Here is a 23,110-nt window from a genome sequence, read left to right on the forward strand (position 1 = left end):
AGTCTTTATTATTTTTATCAAAAAAGATTCCATTATTTTTATATTAGTAGGAAGCTAATAATGTAAACAAGGGATTAGAATGGCCTCAAAATCTCCTTTTCAGAGTATCTCATATAGAAAGGCTCCCATCATTTGTTAAAAGAAATCACACAGTTTCCTTTGGGTATTGCATACTTTGGTGTGCAGTAGTGCTGTGTCTCAATGTACAGTGAAGAAATAACTAGCATTAAGAAAAAAAATCTAAAAGATCATAAAATCAAGATAACAGCAAACACACACAAATGCCAATAACTAGGACATATCAATATAAACCTCTGAGCCAACCCTAGCACCATTTATTTATCAAAATGTTAATAATCTACCTTGCAAATTTATTGAACAATGAAACCCTATTAAATTAAACCCTTCATCATGTTTGTTAAATATTCATTGATTGTAATCTTTTGATTGGCTTCCTAATTAAGGTAAAGGAAAGCTTAGCTAGGTTCAAGGTAGCATAGTAAAGGTTTAATGTTAGCTTAAAAACTTAATGTCAATTTTTAAATCTCTTTGAAAATGATCTTGAAACTCAAGTGAATAGAGCTGTCAACTAGTGAATATATTTGTCAACATGAAATTCATAAATAATTATTCATAAAACAAAATGGGAGCCATAGAGAAACATTTTAAAACAAATCCTGAGTGCTTCTTTTGCAATTGTGGTTTTCACAATAAATAAAGCATGTAATAAAATGCTCCTCTTCTTCAAGTACTATTGATATCTCCTTTGTTTCATCAGAGATATAAACATTTGTGACTTCAGACCTCAGGTGTTAATGTTTTTGTTCAGGTTTTTCTCTCTCTCCTGCTCATTTGTTTTCCAAAAGTATCCCATGATCAAATTGTATTACTAAATTCAGGAGGAGTGGAGGAATCAGTTACTAAGTGAGGGCTTCAGAATTTTATAATTAAATTTCAAAATAAATCTTAAATAGAATTTTAATATATGCATGCTGCCTTTGTGATGAAACTAAGAAAAATGTTTTCATTTTCCTTCTCAACTCACCAATTCAAATATCAAATAATAAAATACTTTTCAACATGCTTGTATTTATTCTATTCAACTACAATGTTTGGAGTTACGTGTGTGTGTGTGGGGGTGGTGGTGGCATGTGTGCTCCATATTAAAAGCAACACTTGAAAATAAGACTAATGCGAGGTCACAAATATAAATGGCTACCTGCTTTTTCTATTAAAAATTTAATGCAGCCCTGCTTCCCTTAAATTAATAGCTAATTTTCCATTATTTTCTCCTATTTAAGCCCTTCATTGTAGGTGCAAATGATACTGAAGTCCCAGAAAGTCCTACAGAGATTTTTCATTCTACAGTAGCTCTATGCTTCAAGCCTAAATACTTATAATAACCTGAATATTATCCCTGTTTCAAGGAAGACCTTCTTAACTACAGTTCACCTTAGCTATGATTTCATATCTAAAAGAATGCCAACAACAACAAAAAATAGCCTATACCTAAAATCAATGGTTTCCTCTAAGTTCTGTGCAGAGCAAACGATGAATTAAAATGAACTTACTAAAATAAAGATCTATACTGTTTCTGTAAAAGCTGGTTAGTCAATTGTTTACTAACAAACAAAGTGATTAAATGGGGAAACATTATAAAATTTAAACCCTAATATTTGTTCTACAGCCTACTGTCTTCAGAAATTTGTTAAGAACGGAGGCAAGTCTAACCATTTCCTACTTGAAGAAGAAACCACATCTGCAGCAAACTCTTTTAAAATGTCACAATTAATAGTAAGTGTTTCTGCTGCGGGAGGCACTTCCATTAAGACAAATACAATACATATGTCTTTAGATACAGTGTGCTACATATTATAAAACACAATTTAACCCAACATTTCAACAGTAGGATGGTCCTTGCTTTCTATCCATTCAAAACCTGATGAAGTCATAGAGCTCATGGATTCACTGCAAATTTGTTGAAATAATGGGTCATTCTTTAATTCTTCCAGTGTAGTTTCATCATCTTGTCCCTGCTGACGACCTGGATCAAACAGCAAATTTGGGTCTAAAGTGTTCAAATCATTGATGCTGCCTGACAGTTCAGAAGACAACCTGATATCACTAGAGAAGTCAGTCGCAGGATTAGTGAGATCAGATGCGACCTGACCTACCAGCTGCTGGTTGGTCTGCAAACTGTCTCCACTCAACAGGTCTTTAACAGTGCTATTGAAATCTAATTGTTGCTCTCCAATTTCTGATTGTGCTTGATTATCTCCAGGAGAAAAACTGATCTGATCGGTGCTATTACTTTTGGTGAGGTAAGATGGTGTTTGGAATTCATACACAGAAGTGCTGGAATCTATCATATTCTGAGAGTTGGCACTAGGAAAAACAGAAGTTGTTTCCAAAATCTGAGTGAGATTCATCCTGGCTGTGTAATTGGAGGGCAGGTTGTTCATGCCCAAACCTCTCACTGCATCGTCATTGTCAGAATCAAGTTTACTCAACAAAACATTGGTTATTTTCTTATTGTTGGTTTGCTTCTGAAGAGCATTGGGGAAAGCTGTCTGCATCATGACTGTCAATGGAACTGATTGACTTCTTTGAGCTATGTTGTTGGCACATGCATCTGTGTGAACATTTGTGAAAACATGAACTTCTGGGGTTACTGGACTTCCAAAGGGGGTCACATTAGATCGGGGGATATTAGATACGGGGTAGAGGGTGCTTCCACTAAGATTACGTTGGCGATGAACAGCAGGGCTTACACTCCGGCATCTAAAGTTGCTGCTGGCAGAATTATTAGTTCCTTTATTATCAAGAGGGGCAGGGACTGCAAAACCCTCCTGCTTGTTGGTGTTATTTACAGTGGCACCCTGATGCTGCACAGGAGAGACAGGAGTCAAACGACCAAAATGAGTATCATGATGTCTGGATTGAGATTGATAAGACTGTCCGGGCACAGCAAAAGCATGAGGTTTCCTGAAACGGTCTTCCACTAGTTCCTGATAGCTTGGGAGAATGCCATGGCCGGAAACTGATGAATTACCAACCCCACTGTACCCATTATTCATCCATTCAAGCTTGGTTTTGTCAGGGTGTGTGGCCATGGGTCTTTGCATGGGTTTCACAGGACTACTTGAGACTATGCTGGCATCATGATATGCCATACTGGAGCTAATTGGGGTAAATGCAAATGGATTCCTGCATTCAACAGGGCTAGGAGGGACACTACTGCTGCAGTTAGAATGGGGAGTACCAATGGGTGTGTGTCGGCTGCTTCCTAAAGCACTATCCACAGGTGTAGTCTGGGCTAGCCTGGAGCAAGGGCTCTCCCGTGACAGATTCTGAGATCCAGCAATCATTTCAGATGTTGGGGTTGGGGTTGGGGTTGGGGTTGGTGTTGGTGTAGGAGTGGGTGTAGGTGTGTGGATTGGAGTGCCGTTGCTATGGATTGGATGATAGAAGTGGGTGCTGGAGGCATGAGATGACATTGGCGCTCCTGGGGTTACTGACTGACTCTGAAGGGTCATTCCCAAACAGTTACCATAAGAATTATTCATTGACATTTGCTGCTCCATAAGCACAAGTTCCTCCACAATACTATCTTGTGTAAGTTCATCATCAAAAGGAAAGTAGCTTTCATTTGTTTGGGAAACAGAAGGCTCAAACTCCTTCAGTTCAGACTGTAGAGGTAACTGATCTGCAGACTGTGCTTGTATCTGATTCAAAGAAGATTCTTGTATCTGGCTATGGAGATGTTGGGTATAGGTGTCCTGTGGCATTCCTTCTAATTCCCAAACAGATTTCTCTAAGTCATTGATATCAGAGTGCTCAGGAATTGTCATAACACTGATATCCTGCTGCTGTTCACAGCTGGCAGATATAAACTCAGAATCCTTAGTGACTTGTTGCCATTCATTTGGATTAAAGCTGCCATCTGATTTTGAATCACTATCCAAGAGAAAGACACTCCCTTCAAGTTTTACTTTTATATCTGGAGATGATGATGGTGTTGTTTGCTGTTCTGAAGCCAAGTCACTGGTAATAAGAGCAGAAGAATTCAAAGGTTGATTTGCCACTGCATGTGAATTGATATTTATTGATACCTTACCAGGAATCTGAGCACCTGCTGTTGAACTTTCTGGTTTCCCTGAATGCGGAATCTTTTGGTCTTTCTTAACACTGCCTGGCTTCTGACCTTCTAAGACAACTGCTGAAAGATGTTCCACAATTGGTTTCTTTACAGGAGGCACCTGGGACTCTTGCAATGCAGAAGACAGTCGTTTTCTTGGACTTTTAGTGCATAATTTAGGGTCTTTATTTACTGAGTCACCATTAGATGGTGAGCTGGTGCTGGTGCAAGTTAAGTTTGGAGTGGCAACTGAGAGAGTGAGAGTGCTTTGATTATTGCCTGTTGAAGTGCTTGGCAGAATTTCATTACAGCGACTTTTACATTTGGTCCTCTGGTCACAGACCTTAGTTGCTTTTATTTCAATGACACCTTCATTTGAAGGTTTTTGCACTACTGCATCTGTATTACTTTTCTGCCCTGAAAGGGCACTAGGTGTTGTTTTGGGACCTTTAGTCCCATCAGGGTTCTCTTGGCACGTTACAGGCTGTTCTTCAGATGATGTTTCAGGTTCCATTTTGACTTCTACAGCAGATGTACCCCCAGCGCTGCTGGTCCTGGACCCAGGAGACTGAAGAGAAACCACAGAACCATTCTTGATCTGTGGAAAGGTCCTCGATTCTTCTGTTGTTCCTGTAGCACTGTTTACTGAGGCAGAATGTTTAAGAGGGGCACTGCTATTGCCGGGTGTGAGGGATATTGCTGTCATTTTCACCACATTTAAAGAACTCACATGTGAAGTGGGTACAACAGCAGTTTTGATGGGACTGCTAGTAAAGAGGACAGTAGTTGGAGAGCGGATGGTGAGTGCACTGGTGTTGGCTGGTTTGGGTAAGATCTGAGGGTAGCGGTGCCGGGCAGAACGATCCCCACCAGGACTGGCTGGAACGTTCTGAGGAGTCTTTGGTGCCTGTTTCACAGACTGCATGTGCTGAGTGACCACCTGTACATTGAGGGGAAGCACTTTGCCATCAGAAGAACTCATGGGACTTGGTGAAGTTACCAATTGTCTGGTCCGCTGGACCTGTTAAAAAGTGGAAAACAAAACAAAAAAATATCAGATTTAGTAAGTCTAGTCTATAAATAGTAATTCACATATCCATATGGTATTATAGCGTTACAAATGCAATGCTAAAAAAAAATAGTTTCTATGTTAGAGTTCTTCAAAACCAGCTCTATATAACCAGACACATAAATATTGTAAGAAATGCAACACAGTACAATTACAAAGTAAGATATTTTTCAATTAGTAAGACTAATTAACTTCATATTTGTGATGAGTACTTACCAAAACATTTTCAAGGAGATTATAGGAAGATGAGATATAATCTTGAGGAAATATGCGACTATAAAGGTATCTAGTAGAGTCTACGCCAAGATGATTCACAGGGGTGACGGTCTTATAAAATGGGTCTACATTGGATGTTAGTAATAAACCACTGGTAATGAGGTCTCAGATAAAACCACTGCCTATACAAGTATTCTCTAGAGTGAATAGTGCAATATTGTGCTTACCAGGTATCCCATGTTTTAATGACATAATAAGAACAAGAAAAGCACGATAAAATGTCTCCTTAATATCATCAATAAAAAAAAAAACCTGCTTTAAGCATGATGCATTCTTATTTTAAAAGCCCCTTCTCATCATAACCTCTGTTGTGTGAGACAGAAAGAGAACATTATAAGCTTTACTTGTGATAAGGAAATAAACTGACTAAACAGGGACTTGCTAAATTGCTTAAGGTCCTATGTCCCGCAACTCACAGGGATATGTTTACCTACAGTACTATCAATACACATTATAATTCACTCCGTGTGGATGTTAAAAGAAAAAAATTCAAACCAAAAAAAGTTTGCAATTTTGTCATCTTGACTTGCTAGAGATGAAACGACTCTAGAAATAACTGCTCTCTACATAAAGAAAAAACTCTCTACGGTTATGTGCATATTTTGTGTTTTGGATCTTTGTATTTTCATTTATGTTCACTTTATAAGCTCACTTTGTAATCCACAATGTATATCCTGAGTCACACAACTGTCTGAAGCTGATGCCTCTCTGTGCACATACTGGTTATAGCGCAATCCACTCCTATACTTGCCTCCTTTTTTTGTGCCACTTATAGTTAATTTCCCACCATCCCAGTAAGGCCAAGCACTACTTAATGATATTACCGGAATGGGACTAGGGACAGCTGCCACAACAATACCAATTGGCTGAGGAGAAAGGATTGCAGGATTTCCATTAGAAAGATTAGTCACTCCATTGGTTGTTGTGCCTTCTGATTTTTTTGCTGAGGAGTCTCCTGGCAAAGGGGATTGTAGTTTCTGTTCTTGCTGCTTCTTCTGGATTTTCCGTTGCAACTGCTGTTTTGCATCAATAGGGGATGGCAAAGTTTTCACTTGAGGCTGAAAGGAATTACTCTCAGCTGTAGGTATAAAAGCAGAAGGCTGGGTAATTCCTCTAATTCCTGAAAATAAATAGAAAGCTGTAAGTAAATGCTCTCTTTTACAGAAGACAGTTAAAACTCAATTTCTTTGAATATATGGGTATTATTGGATGCACACAGTATTTTTATAAAGTCTACATATTAGACTTCCAATTTACAAACATTTGTCAATATGGTTTTAACTGACGCCTTAAAATATGTTTCAGCTCAGGTGGCAGTTTCAGTTAAATCAACAATAACAGATGATTTTGAAAAGAGTAGCTACAGTATAAATGTACAGAAGCTAAGATAAATGCCAACATAGCATGTTTTTACATTTTATCAGAAATGTCAGTGAATTTTTCCTTCCCTTTATCTAATTACAAACTCATGTATTTTCATGATTTTAATACTCAGCCCACAAAGGGTACGCAATACATATTTGCTGAAACCATAAATATCTAAGAAAAATCCTGTATAGGGAAAACAATCTTAATTAGACAAGAAATAAATGAAAACATGTACTATTATTTTAAGTACTATGATAAAATTATTCCAGTATAACCTAGGAAAAATTTGGTAGTTTCCTAACATTAATATATTTTGAAAAAAGTACCACTGAGCTATACTAAGATCAACACTAAGAAAAAGGAATGGTAAAATAATAGCAAGACACAATTTTTTTTTTAAAAAGAAAAATTAGTTATAGCATACAATTCATTTTTTAAATAAAATCGAAATTTAAATTCAATTTCACATTTAGGGGGTAGTATTAAGGTCATTAGAAAGTTAGCCGCAGTTGGTAAAAAACGGTGGAGAAAAGACGGGGGAGGACAACACGATATCCTGCTGATGCATTCTGCCCTCCTTTCCCAGCCTAAGTTCTGCTTTTCACTTTATTTTGTTCTTTTAACAGCAACTTGGGGAGAGGGAGACAGGAAGCAGAAAAGGAAGTGACTATAAACTCTCTCCCACACACTCAATATTCAATAATCCCTCATTTTTTGACCACCCTTTTATCACTTAAACGCTATCTTTTCTCTTCAAATACAGTTTGAATCCAATGTTCTCTCCTGGCATCGCCCATTTGCATCCCTGAGAGCCTCTGCCAATGGCTCAGAGCTCGAGTATCTTATTCCTCCTGCCAGGGTTTCGGAGAGGAATGAGTTCCAAGCAGCTGACTTACAAAAGGACATTTGTAACACTACCTGTTCTTAATATGGAGACTATATTTATAAAAAATTAAATTCACTTTCAGGATGAAGATTAATGACAAAAAATGTGGCAATGGATGAGAAAAAAATTTCAGGAGCGATTCTAAAATGTTTTGAGTAATAATACAATTGTTAAAGTATCAGTCTCCCAAACAGACTACTTTCAAAAACAGGAAAACACCTATTTATCTATGTAATTTTTTGTATTTTTATTTAAAAAAACACAACTCGAAAACATACAATTGTAAAGGTTTGAACCTCTAAACTGCTAAAACAATGATGTAAACCAAGTTTACCTCAAAACAAATTGGAAAAAACATATAAACCCCTTGTCTTGTTTACACTTATGCCTTAAAAATTCATTCATTCAATTCTTTCCCATTTCTTTCAGAATTTGTGAATAACATGGGAAATAAGGTAGAGAGAGAGGTTTCTTTTCCCCATGATACCTCATAAGTCCTCAACTTGTTTAAGTACTTTTCCAGGTGTCAGGAGGGGTAAGACAAAGAACACAGCAAGCTGAAGGACACATATCTTTTAAAAGTTCATTTTGCCAGAAGGTAAGATGAATATATGCTATAATGGAGTTAACCTGGACTTTGGACATAGACAAATCAGGATTTAAATCCTGTCCCACTACTTATCTGTCTATGGACAAACTAATTAACCTTTTTGAGTCTGTTTCCTATCGGTAAAACAGAAATAAGTATCACTAACCTTACAGGATTGCTGGGGAAAGAACTGAGGTAACATAAGTGATCTATCTAGCTAGATAAGAATGTTCAAGTATTTTTCTTCTCCTTTGTAAGTATAATTAAGAAAGCAGATTTATAGATCACATTTAGGACAGGAAAAATAATTACAGGGTTTTGTAAGACACTGTGGGTCCTCAAGTGGCGATTAAATAAGACAGATCACACACGCACACTCGCGCGTGCGCGCACACACTCATACCACACACACACAAATATCTGAAGTTTCTAACAAATATAAACTGAAAAAAAAAGTAAAATAAAGGTAAGATTGAAAAAGTAAAGTTATTTAAGAGACTATAATTCTGGTTGGTATACATCTATTAGAGATTTAAAAATATTTATCTTTAATAATCAGAAGACTAGGGGGCCTCCCTGGTGGTGCATGAGTTAAAGACACAGCGCTATCAAGCTATCACCAGCCACTACAGCATGAATTAGATCCCTGGCCAGGAACCTAACCCACAGGGTGAAGCAGACCTCTCCTGTCTTGCCTGCTACTCCCCTCAGCAGTGTTTTTCGGTAGCTCTGCCTGTTCTGCTCCCCATTCTGTCTCTGGTGAATCCTCTCACCCCCTCGCTTCTGGCCTACACCCCAGTTCTTATATGCATAAATAAATAAATCTTAAAAAAATCAGAAGACTCATCTCTGGAAAACATTACATTTTTCAAAAAAGGCTAATTTTCCAGAGGAGTAAAGATAATTTATTCACTTTTTTTAATAGAAGGTATGACTGAAGTAAGACATTTTAAAAATTTCATCAGAACAGATACTTTACACAACTATTAATTCAGAAAACAATCATTTATGCCATTAATACTGTCAATTCTGTTATTCTAAAATTCCTATTTGAATGAAAATACTCGAATGCATATTAAAAAAATCATTTGTTATTTTACAGTAATGCTATATACTCTATATACATATATAATGTATCTTTTGTGGAAATAAAGTACCTCTCATAGAGTCCAAAAATCATTCTGAATGACCATTAGTTTCTGGGATAGAAGTCTAGCGAGTCATTTTAAAAATTTAATTTTATTTTTCATTTCTAATATTTAATATATTACTTAGATACACATATATACTTGAAAGTACATATGCATGTACTCTTTACATTGGAAAGAAGCAATGGAAAAATTAATGAATATCATTTGGGAAATCTTAAAAGTTTTATATTTCAGCAGAGCTGAAATACATATAAAATTCATACAAAACTACATTTTTAAGCTTCATAATGAAAGAACTATTATCAGTATCTTATTATTTTTGTTTCTGATCCAACAAATCCATCTCAATTTAGTGTTATATGAAGTAAGAGTGAACTCACAAAAGATAAATAAGTTCGCTGGGTTTTTTTGCTACCAACTCTAAATATAATGATACCTTGTGAGTTTTAGCTTGTTAAATAAAAGTCATTCTGTACCTGGTGGTGCTGCTGCCATTACAGTCAGAGCTGCCATTGACTTGGTGCCTATGTAGTGACTTTTTACAAGGAAGCGGGCTAACTCCAAAACTGTGTCAAATGGCTGGCTTAGCACTTTTTGGGCCCATTCACACACAAGTCGGCAAGCAGAAGAGATAACTTCCTCATCAATATTTTGCTGCCCAGATGGTTCAGCTCCTTCCAACTAAACAAAGGAAAAAGGAAAAGTTAACTTTTAAAAGTGAGTTAAGAGAAATTAAATTGAAGCACTTTCAAGACACACACTCTTAACTAGAAGATACAATCTAAATTTGTTGGGTCAAAGCAGTATGAAGTAACCTCGTGGCAGGAATATTAAGAAGAGTTTAGTAAATAAGAGGTGTAGTGCCTATACTGGTGCTCACTCATTGGCAGTACCGTGAATATATGTAATGGGTTGTTAGATATATTTGAAGACTAACAGATCTTCTGAATCTTTCTAAAAGCCTTTTCTAACAGCAACTCCTCCCCCACCCCCCCGCTGCTATGCCCACTAGCCATATTTTCCCTTCTGGAAACATGAGTATTATACATATTACTCTACAACTTAAATATACATACCATCAATATGTATCATGGTTGTATCCACACATCAGTAACTTCGGATCTAATTTTATGAGCCATGTCGATGTAGGTCAGACATGCTAACATTTTCCAGTCACTACTGAATTTTTTTGGCTCATTAATTTTGTAAAAGGCAATCTCTGTTTTTATCCAAATTAAACGATAAATTTCAATGTTGATATTCAGGTATAATACTACTTATTAAAAAGAAAAAGCAGAATTCTTACCCCATCTCCAGTTTTGTGAAAGTCAAGATTGGGCAGTGTTGGCATATGAACAAAAGCTTTTTTCCTTAGTCCACTGTAGCAATATGTAATAAACAGTTAAGGTTTAAAAGACTCTAAATTAAGTGAACTGCTTATATAATGAGCACTTGAAAAGTAACCACGTATGAAATCAGAATAAAATCAACATGCATTTTCTAAGTTCTTCAGTAAAAGAAACCTTAATAGACAGTCTGGACATGTTACTCTTGTGAAATTGGAATAGTACTTGTAGAATGTTATTGTCTTAAATGAAACAAAATGATCCTCATCTGTTATAAATTTTAAGGATAAATATTCCTAATAAGCTGTGCCAGTCACCAGTAACAAACAGGTCAGAAGGAAAGGAATATCCAGATGGAAACCTGGCACAGAGAAGAGAAATTTTAGCCCAGGGCACTGGGACAAAAACAACTCTTAAGAGTGTCACAAGGACTTTAACCTTTTCATTTCTTTTTCCACTGAAACACACAGGATTATCACCTGTAACATGCCAAAGACACATCAAGACATTTTTGTTTGTACTAAGGAAACAAGGGTAGGTCATGCAACAAGCAGTTAAAGAACACCTGGAATTGTTTTGAGAAAAGCAGCCTTCCCCATTTCTCCGTCCTCCCATCTCCTTTATGTTCCAAAAAAGGTCAAGAAGTGAAGGAGAGAATGATGTGTTTCTAATATGATACAGAGACCTCTATTTTACAATCTTCTTCCAAGTGTAGGAAGCGCTTTACTAAATTCTTAATTTTCATTTTCTTACTTCTGTTTGTTCTTAAGTATATCTCCATCACAAGGGACCTTCTCTTGCCCTGATTTTAATTTTAAAACAGACTTTAAAAAGTTGGCCAAAAAGTAATTTAAAGAGAACACTAGTCGTCCACTACAAGTTCCACAAGAAATTTTTGTGAATGTTGTGTATTTTGCCAAGGATATCCCCATGTTTCTAAATTGGAGGAAGAAGATACACTACATCTTTCTCCACTTTTATTGACCCAATTTATGTTACTGTACCACAATTCTCATTGCTAAGGAAAAGAAGATCAGACTATTAAGAACACATTACAGTCACAGAATATGGTGAAACCTACCATAACCCCAATTACCACTATCTGTTAAACTTCTCTTGCAGTTTTGAGAAATAGCTTGGAAAGTAACATTTGCAATTATTCTACTAAGAACTTGTGAGTTATTTGTATTTGTTGATTTAAATTTATTTCTAGATATAGTTACTAGCTGAACTATAACAATAGTTGTTATATAATAAGTAACAACTTAAAGAAATTACTAAAAACCATTATGGTAAAGGATATTTAGATTTGCCTCTTGTACCCAGACGACGTGCCTTCATGTTTGGAAAGACATTTTTCATAATCTTTCCAAAGTCAGCAGCACTTAGTGGATGGTAACCAAGATTGTCACAATAGCTCCTGCAAAAGGAGAGACCAATTTACAGCAATAGAAATAAAAATTACATAACACAGTGTTATTTCAATACAATTTGATCCTTATGACAAAGTGAAGAAATTTATCAAGTCATTCACCTAATTTTCATTCATACATGATTATCATTCTTTGGAAACTAACACAGTTTTAGTTCATTTCATGCTCAACATATGTAACATCGCTTTCAAAAATACTTGCAGTAGGAGATAATGGCAGTCCAAAATTTTCCAACTACATTCAATTTTACCCTCTGAAGTAAGTATATTCAGCAGAACCAGTAGGGCTATATGTTTCTACACATTTGTATCAAGCTCACATTGGGATAATTTCCAATATAAGCATTATATACATCAGACAATAGAGACAATGCTACTTGGTTTAAAATGGGAACATTTTATGCTAGAACTAAAAGGGACTTCAGGGATTATCTACACCAATATTCTTATTTTACCAATAAGGAAAAAAACAAAGGCACAGAGAGAGGTCCAGAAGGTCCAGCAATCTCTGTTCAACCCCACCACCCAATTTAAATCATATTTAAATTGAGACTATATGTGATAATCTGAAGGGATCATGCATCAAGGAGAGAACAGATGCAAGGTAATGGGTGATTAATTTTGGGTGCTGATAACTTAATTGCATCAAATCATAACCATTTCAGTAGCAAGTTAGTCATTTTTATGGTTTAAACCAGCACAGAAGGAAAATGTGAATGAGACTGTGCTTGAGGGACTGGACATGTTTCCTTTCTCTAGAACACTTTCAATTTCCAGCTTATATGTTACATTTAAGTGTCTCTTCTGACTAGCTATCTAAAGCAGTGCCCTCCTGCCACACCTGCTATCACCTCACCATATTTTCCCCCAAGACATATCATTAAGTAACATTCAATTTACTTGTCACCTCTATTAGACTGAAAGCTCAACAAGGATAGTGACCATATGTATCTGGTTTTCCACTATAGTTTCCCTATCAGGTTCAAAACTGAAGTCACATTAAGCCTTAATATGACATTTACTATGTCACATTAAAAGCCACAAGAAGCTTTAAACTGCAATCAAATAGAGAAGTCAGGCAATGAGTCTAAAGAGAGATACAGCTATTCTAGTCTCCCTGTGATTTGGATTTTAATAATCTTTCATATAGGATACCAACATTTTTTATTTGGGCAGAAAGGGTAGGGGAAAGGCTAGCACATTATCAAGATGATCGATGCAAAATTTACTATTGAACTGAAAGAATTCCAAGTGTGATTTCAGAATGTGACCAATTGATTTCATCTGCCTTTTGATTCTTACTTATTCTACTAAAAGAGGAGAATTCAACTTCTGGAAAAATGATTTTCTTTTTTACAGTGACCTTAATTTTAAGATACTCTTTAGTGCATAAATACAAAAAGTACCTTGTAGATATGAAAAAGACTTTAAGTTATTCCTTCTAAATAGCAGGTAATGTTAAGACTAAAACTGCTTGTGATTCAAAATTCTATACTTTGACATCTCACATGTCAAAGAGGAAAAAGTCTCAATTTAAAAGCAAAAGAAACAGGTACCTCAAGTTCTTAAATTTTGCTAAATTTTAAAAGTAGAAGTTCAGAAGTTGCCTATTTCAACTTTCTGCCAGGTATGAGAAAGGCCATACACCTAAACGATGGTTACCTGAAGTGGACATGTCCCATGATTGGGGGAGGAGGGAGGAAAGGAACCACTCTACATTGTGGGGTGGCTTATTCAGTTTTTAGTGTTTCTATTTTCAAAGAAAAAGAATTTCATTATTAGGATCCTTCCCCACTGGGAAGAGATGTTCAATGATTCTGTTTTCACTCTAAGTATTTATAGGGTATCTTTGAATCCAGTGCTATAAAACAAGCCAGATGAGATCTTCATTAGTTTACATCTCATTTTCTTGCTTCATAACTGGAACTGCTGATTGATTGAGGAAGACATGGTGTCAACTAACACTGAATTCAGCCTCAGATTATAACTGTGCAAAACTCAAATAAGACTAAAAGTCCTATTTTTTACCAAGACCCATACTTATTTTCATGAAATTTAAATTCATGTTAAGATCACCACGAATGATATGGGAACTTAGGGAGGTCCCAAGACATGGTAGAAATATATTTCCTTAGAAGTATCAATTGAACAATACATTTATAGGGTAATCTGGAAAGCAAATGACGGAAACGTAATAGGGTCAAATATCTAATTAGCTTTAGCCTTTGAAAGTGGAACAGTTGTTGAAACCCTCCACTATTTTTAAGTGTAATTAGATACTGAGGCTCTGAAGAGAAAAACTCTTTGAAAGTGCTTGACCTTGATCATAAACAGATTTTTCTTATTGTTCCTTGTTCTCTACAGAATAATGATAGACAACTAAGTCTATAGCAAAGCTAAAAAGTTTTTGGCATTTGGCAAGAATATTGCACAAGAGCATAGTGTAAGCAACACGCTGGAAAAACATTACAGAAGTCTGTTGGTTAGGTATGATGTCTTCTAGTCTAGTTCCTGGAGAAAAATTTAGAACTATTAAGTGGAACTCAGACTGAGATCTAACATTACCTTTCAAAGATCAATTTTACTTTTGTAGTAACTATATAATGAACAATATGAAAGAATAAAGTCAACAACATCAATATGAAATAGATCAAAATCGTATATTACCTATGAAATACATGTGATTAATCCTATTTTTGCAGTAACTACATAATGAACAATATTTCTGAAAGAATGCTTGTAGTCAAAAAAATTATTATTATTTTTGGCATAGAAGAACTGGTGTGTAGGCCAGAGGCATGGGGGATGAGAGGATTCACCAGAGACAGAGACAGAGTGGGGAGCAGAATAGGCAGATATACTGAAATACACTGCTAAGGGGAGCAGCAGGTGAGACAGGAGGTCCTCTGTGCAATATGAGGTTAGCTCCCTGTCCAGAGACTGAACTCAGGCTGTTAGCGGTGATAGCACTGAGACTTAATCCCTAGGCCACCAGGGAGGCCCAACAAATTAAAGAGTTAAATTTTCATGTATATATAAACAGATGATCATATATGACCATATTAACCAGGCTTTTCCTTCCAACTTGACTTTCCTTTCAATCATTTAAAAATTTTTAAAAAATTTATTTATCTATGCATATAAGAGCTGGGGTATAAGCCAGAGGTACAGGGAGGGGGTGAGAGGATTCACCAGAGACAGAGTAAGGAACAGAATAGGTGGATCTATTGAAACATACTGCTGAGGGGAGCAGCAGGCGAGACAGGAGAGGTCTGCTGTGCCATGTGGGTCACCTCCCTGGCTGGCTGGTGAAATGACCTCATGCTGCAGTGACTGGTGATAGCTTGATAGCTCTGTCTTTAATGCCTGCACCACCAGGAAGACCCTCATTTTAAAATTTAAAAAAAAAAAAAGTTACTTAATAATCCCATGAAAAAGATTCAATCATGGTGAATCATGACTTACAGGTCAAAGTTTATATAAATTACTAACAAAGAAACCAAACTTTAGAAGTAGCCATCTGATAAAATTCTTAACATTTGAAAAAGAAATCTGTGTTTATTCAATCTCAGTAAAAAGAAAGAACTGCTTTTATTACTACTATTGTCTATGAAAGAGCCATTGAAAAATACTATTTTTTTGGTCAATTTGGATTTTCTTTTAAATGAAGACTGTGTATAGTGATCATGCTGCAAAGAGCAAACTTACTGGCACACTTAATTTCCTTTTTTTGGGTTGTCTTAGTTCTTTGTTTCAAATTAACCTCACACAATATTCAGAATATATGAATATAGAGATTATCAACTGCATATAGATTAGGAACAAACACACTCTAAAGGAGGGGACCTTAGTTTTGACTCAGTGAATTCCTAATGAACCATCCTCTCTTTTCTGAAATTCCACTCAAATCCAGTTTTACTACATTATAGTTCTTTAAAAGTCACAAACATTCATGAAATCATGTTAGTAAAAGGAAAAATTTGGATATAAACAAACTTGTATACATAAAAAAAAAACCCTCTTATGAACTCCAACATCATCTTGTATAAATATACCATTTGGTCGATGGGAAACTAAGAAACAAAGAAGTAAAGATGATTTGCAATGGTAGTTAGTGAGTGGATCTTTATATAACACTGAAGTCTAAGCAGACCTTTATATATGATGGGTATTCAATGCATATATGTTCACTGGTGATACTGCAACATTTTTAAAAGTTTCCTTCTAAAAAATGCTCATCAGTCCTCAATCTGTTTTGTTGCATAAAATTTCAAATCAATAAATACAGCTATAATGAATATAGTATGGTGTTCTTCTAGAAACAATATCACTAGAAATAAATAACACATATTTACCTGTGTTTAATGATTATAGAGAAGAGCAAAATGGAAAAAGACTTAAAAAGCTTCTACACAAGAGGATATTAAATTAGCCATATATATGTATTTCAACTTTATGAGTCATCAAGGAACTGTGAATTAAAACCCTAGTAGAAGCCAAGTGTCCATACACAGTAGAATGGACAAAGAACTGTGATGTATATTCATAAGGGGAATACAGAACAGCAATAAAAATGAATAAACCTAAATAACACAAAACAAATCTTACCAACATATTGCTGAGGAAGAGGATACAAGGGGCCTTCTGGGATAATGATGATTGTAAGTTTACTGATCTGGATGTTAACATCAGTATATTCACTGTGAAAATTTACCAACTCACACAACTACAATGTGTGCATTCTTCTTATTTTACACTTCCACAAAATGTGACAGAGATACAAATAAGGTGAGCCATGTGATTACAGAAGGGATTGATTTTCAAGTCGATAATAAAGGATATAATGGCATATGAAGAAAGTGGACTAAACCTGGGTCTTAACAAAATAAGTATGTTTAATCACATGGTAGGCAAGTGAGGCAGACCTATTTCAGGTAGAAGAAAATATGAACAAAAATTGAGAAGAATAGTGTGTGTGTGTTTGAAATCTGAGAAGTTCAAAATAGTTAACGTGTAGGATGAATGGTAAAAAACAGGAAGGAAGAAGAGAAGTTTATACAAAATATGATTTATATGAGGCATGAGGCAGGACAAAATGTTGGATTGTACAATAGTAACAAGTGCTGCCACATATCGGGTTTACCATACACTAGGCATTGTGATAAACCTTGCACATAAACCTTTTTATCTAAACAAAAACAGTATAGTATTTTTACATTTTACAAAGGAACAGAAAGAAAAATGACTTTAAAGATTAAGCACTTGCCTATGGGTACCAAGCCCCAGGACTTGCATAAGTAACTACTCAAACTTCAATATTGCTAGTTCCAAAATCCAATCTTTCTTTACTGTACAATGCTACTTTCCTCTAATGAATAAAATGTTTTGGACTTTACAGCAATGGGAAACAAATTAGATGGAGTCTTTTTCATAGTTTATACGTTTCACAGACTTTTAAAGAAAGTCTCTGCAGAGGTCGTCTTCATCTTCCAGGGTGAACAGTTTTTATCATTTATGATTAAAATGGCTATTCACCTACTTGACCATTTCAGTTTTCAATGAAGTGTGATAGCTAACTGCACATTAATATTTCTGGCCCTTTAACATTCATGGATTTTAATCTTACATTTTTGGTGACATCAGTGGAAACTGCATAGTAAGGAGAAGTGAAATTTACTTCTCTAAAAAACAATGGAAAAACTGGAAAAGCTGATCAATATCAATGTCTCAACTCCAGAAATTAACCCAAGGCCTGCAGCAAAGTGGGGGAGCATTTATCCAAGAAAAATGACTGACTTTGAGTAGGAAAGGCATTCTGTCATTTTAACTTGCCCGGTCTGATTCCCCCATTCTCCAGGAGTAGCCTTGAGAAGTAACAAACCATATCCCAGTTCAGCCTCATGACCACCAGAAGAAACATAACAGATGGTGCTCTCTCAAATCTCATTCCCAAAGAATTATTATTATTTGTCTTGTGTTGTGGATTCTATGAAAGACTTCGCCTACAAACTGTATCTAACTCATCTTGGAGCTTGCCCAAAGCAAAAGCTTTCTCCCATGAGGAGTGGAAAATATGGAAGAGAAGTTGTAAAAAATAATCATAGGCAAGTATCAACTTTGTGATTGCCCAAGACAGAGAACAACAGTTAAGGAAATAGACTAATGAAGAAGTTTGAAAGGCAAAGCTAGGAAATAAAATATATACTGTTGTACATTGTTGACAGGAATGTAGACTGGTATGGTATAGCCTCTGTAGAAAATAGTATGGAGATTTCTCAAAATTTAAAAATAGATCTGCCAAACACTAATTTGAGGGGATATATGCACTCCTATGTTCAACTGCAGCACTATTTACAATAAATTATGGAAACAACCTATGTGCCCAAAGACAGATGAGTGGATCAGAAGATACATGCGCTCGCGCGCGTGCGCACACACACACACAACACACACAGGAATACTACTCAGCTATAAAAAAGGGATAAACTCTTGACTATTGCAAAAACATGGATGGAACTGGAGGGGATTAAGCTAAGTAAAATAAGTAACAAGGAGAAAGTCAAATACCAGATGGTGTCACTTACATGTGGAACACAGAGAAACAAAACAAAGGGATAGGAAAAAACAAACCAATAACAAACCTTAGAAATCTGACTAGAATTGAGGCTATTGGAGAAGGAAGAGGAAAGGAGAGTAAAGTAGGGTAGGAAGCACAATGGACTATGGTGGAGTACTTCCAGTGCCTGGGTGGTGGATATGGTATGGTAAAATACTCCTGACGGGTGTGATCCTACATATCTCTAAATCATACACAATGCTGTAAAGCAATGTTACTGTAATCAAAAAAAAAAAAAAAAAAAAAAAAAGAGGCAAGTATATATGCTGGGAAAAAAGTTTTAACTGACATGCACCATGTAAGTTAAGAGATGTCTAAATTTATAGCAACAAGAAAAAAATGAACTTCCATTTAGAATTTGGCATTAAGAGAATAACTATGTGAACAATTTGTGTAGGTAATTATTAGCTGGAAGCTATTTATACTGGAAGCTATTTTACTGAATAATAATAAGACTGCACAAAGAGAATCTGTTGATAATAAGTTCATGTAAAAGATTGTGCCTTGAGGAGTAATTCCAGATGTTGTAACTATAACTGAATTCCACAGAATGTGGAACTCTAGATAAGTGAAACTATTTTTTATTCATGTTTAATAGGTCACTTTACCTACAATCTCAGAAGCGACAAGTAAAACAAACAATGGAAAACTGTGTTCTGTTTGCACATGCATTAAAAACACTGCAATCACACAAGAAATAGTAAAGTAGAACTGTGGAATCTGTAAGCTAAATTACACTCAAAATCATAGTTATAAGAGATAAATAACTAAGCATTACCCGAGAAGTCTTTCTGTCAATGAATATTTGTAATGACTGATTAACTATATGATTTTTTTGAATGCTTTTGTGGCACCTATTCACCTGCTTACAAAAAAGCACTTTAATAGTGAAATAAAACAGAGTTATCTTGGACCTCCCTGGTGGCGCAGCGGTTGAACGCTGGGTTGCGAAGCTGCCTGCAGCCTCTGCAGTGCCAGTTCGATCCCCGGCTGCTTCCCGGCCACCGGAGGAGGGTCCCACATGGCGCGCAGACCCCTCCTGCCGCCTGCTGCTCCCCTCCGCAATGTACTTTGGTTCTTCTGCCTGCTCTGCTCCCTGCTCTGGCTCTGGCGAATTCTCTCACCCTCCTGCGCTTCTGACTGTACCCAGTGCTTGTATAAATAAATTAAAAAAAAAATGAATAAATAAATAAATAAAACAGAGCTATATTGTCTTTATGAATTCTCTTTATGAAACTCATGTACCACAAATCACCCCATCAGTTTTAATCTATTTACCAAATAGAGATTTAATAAAATATTAAAAAAAGGTTAAACATATAATCTAGCAAGCCCAGTTCTAGGTATATTCCCAAGAAAACTGAACACATAACCATACAAAAATTCATAGAAAAAAAACACAACAAAACAAAGCAAAAATAAACAGACAACTATAAATTAGAGACATTCTGCAAGGGAGGGAGAGGGAGAGGGATCAAAATGAGGGTGGGACGAGCACAAGGGACTATGGTGATGGAGCATGTGTGAATTGGTGATGGAAATTCTATAGGGACTACACCTGAGAAAAGGAAAGCAAACATTGTACAAAAATGAACAATGATATAAAATATATATAAATAAATTATTACAAAATTCATAGAAAAATGTTTAGAGGCAGCATATTTATACAAGTAGAAACAATGCACATGTTTATCAACTGAAGAATGCATAAACAAAACGTGGCATATTTATGTTACTGAATATTATTCAGCCTTAAAAGGGAATGAAATACTGATATAATCCCATGTATGCGAAATTTCCAGAATAGGCAAATTCACAGAGTCAGAAAGATCATTTGTTACTAGGGAATGGGAGAAAGGAAGAACTGGTAGTGATAATAGATATGGGGCTTAATTACTTTGGGAAAGTAATCAAAATATTCTGGCATAGTGGTAGCTGATGCATAATCCCATGAATAAACTGAAATTCACTCAATTGTGTAATGTCAGACACTATTCTATAATATGATTTATGTCTGAAAAGATAAAAATCTAAAAAGCGAAACAAAAATTTGTAATTGCATCTACTGTAAATAATTTTCTTAATATACAAAAAGCAGCAAATTGGGATTTTTACTGCTGAATGAATCTGAATCATATACTTTTAGACTGGGGAGTAAAAGTGACTCATTTGCTGGGACATGAGCTAGCTAATTCCATTTGCATCTCAGTAAGGTTTCACTGTTCTCAAATGATTAGCAGTGATGTAGTATACAAAAATGGTAATTTTTTTTATGTTAAAACTGGCTCCAAGCCAGGTAATAGATGGGTTACAGAATTTCCTTATCTGTGATAAAAGTATTATAGTTACAAAAGCAATTGTCGTAGTCTTAGCATCATATCTATAATTCTTTCCCACTAGTATCTTTAAGATAATTTTTCTCCACCACCAACCCTTGTATTCCCTTGTCCCTTTCTCTCCCCCTACCTCTTTTTATTTCCTTCACTTTTCAGCTACCGACACAACTCCTAGATGCCACATTTCAGGAAGTACACCATTCCCACCCCATCACTCTATTGTATCACTACTTTCTTTCCTTTGTAGTTCCCATAGGTTCTACATATTTTATGTTTTTATTGCCTATGAGTCACCACTTCCATCAGCACTTCCACTAGAAGGAAAGCAACTTGAGGGTAGAAACTGTGTGTATACCCCGCTCCTAGAACAGCACCCGGAAGACTGGCCTCCCCCTCAGCCCCACTTCTGTCTTATCCCTTTCCCTGCCCCCCCCCCTTCAACCCCAGAGTCCTCAGGAGGTATTTCGATGCCCTAGTTTTTGAAAGTGTTTTATGTTATCAAATTATCATTTTGACTTACTTTGCTATACATAATTCTATCAAATTCCCTGCATTTTGTTGGAAATGATGACATTTCACCCTTTCTTATGTCTCTATATATGCATGCATGCACCACATCCTGATTCAATCACTTTTGAAGGACATGTAGGCTGCTTCCATATCCTAGCTATTGCAGCTATTGCTAATATGAATATTGTGGGAATATAAATTTTGCTGATGTTGGTTCCATATTCTGTGGAGAGTAGCACTGCTGATTCATATGGTTATTTCCATTTTAATTTTTTAAGATAAATCCAGATTGCCTTCCATAATGACTTCACAAGTTCACATTCCCACAAATAGTGAAAATAGGGGTTCTGTTTTTCACTTGTTGTTGGGTATCTTTTTGACATGTACCATTCTCATGAGTGTGAGGTTTAATATGCATCTTTTATTGAAGTGACGATGAACATATTTTTCACATATCTTTTGGCTTTCTGGATATCCTCTTAGGTGGATTGTCAATTCACATTTGCTGCCCAGATTGTTAATAGGATTATTTGTTTTATTATTGTTGAATTACGTTTTTTATCTATCTTAGATATTAATCCCATATCGACTATATAATAGGTAAACATTTTTCCCACTCAACAGTATATTTAATTGTCTTATATTTTCTTTTGCTGTAGAGAAGAGGTTAACTTGAAGAATCCCAATTGTTGATTTTTGTTTTTAATTTTCTTGCCAAAGGGGGTTGAGTCATCAAAAAAAATCTTTATTTCTGATATCATGGAACATATCGCCAATGCTTTTCCTCTTACAGCTGATTACTGCAGGATACATGTCTTTATCTTTTATACATCTGGAATTTTTCTTTCATTTGGAACTTGTTTATGTGCATATTATAAGTGAGCAATCCAACTTCATTGTTTTATGTGTAGCTTTCCAATTTTCCCAGCACCATTTATTAAATAGACAGTTTTTCCTCATTTTACAGACATTGATGTTTTATTATAGATTAGGTGCTGGTACATGTGTGGATTTGCTTCTGGACTTTCAATTCTGTTCCAGTTGTCCATGTATCTATTTTAGTGCTAGTATCATATTGTTTTTAAAACTGTTGCTTTATAATAAAGTTTGACGTAAGGTAACATGGTAACTTTGCTTCTCTCCTTTTTTCTAAGAGCTGCTTTTCCAACTGGAAGCCTTTTGTGGTTTCATATTAAATTTCAAATATTTTGGTTCTGTTTCTCTGGAAAATATTGCTAGGATTTTGATAGGGATTACATTAAATTTGTGTATTATTTTTGGCAAGATGGTCATCTTGGGTCTCCCCTGGTGGTGCAGCGGTTGAGCGCTGGGCTGCGAAGCTGCCCGCAGCCTCTGCAGCACCGGTTTGATCCCCGGGCCACCGGGGAGAGTT

General features: G+C 35.8%; 1 protein-coding gene across 1 annotated transcript in view; it reads right to left on the reverse strand.

The window, feature by feature from the left end:
• Positions 1–1,886: 1,886 nt before the first annotated feature.
• The window catches only part of RFX7 (regulatory factor X7), a gene marked incomplete at both ends in the record, with an annotated part of 89,720 nt that continues 68,496 nt past the window's right edge, over positions 1,887–23,110 (reverse strand). The window contains 5 exons of the mRNA XM_084240390.1: positions 1,887–5,159; positions 6,308–6,603; positions 9,954–10,158; positions 10,784–10,856; positions 12,115–12,243. Of these exons, the coding sequence (XP_084096516.1) occupies positions 1,887–5,159; positions 6,308–6,603; positions 9,954–10,158; positions 10,784–10,856; positions 12,115–12,243 (3,976 nt within the window). The remainder of the gene's footprint in view (positions 5,160–6,307; positions 6,604–9,953; positions 10,159–10,783; positions 10,857–12,114; positions 12,244–23,110) is intronic.

Source organism: Talpa europaea (genome assembly GCF_964194135.1).
Source record: "Talpa europaea genome assembly, chromosome: 8".
NCBI lineage: Eukaryota > Metazoa > Chordata > Mammalia > Eulipotyphla > Talpidae > Talpa > Talpa europaea.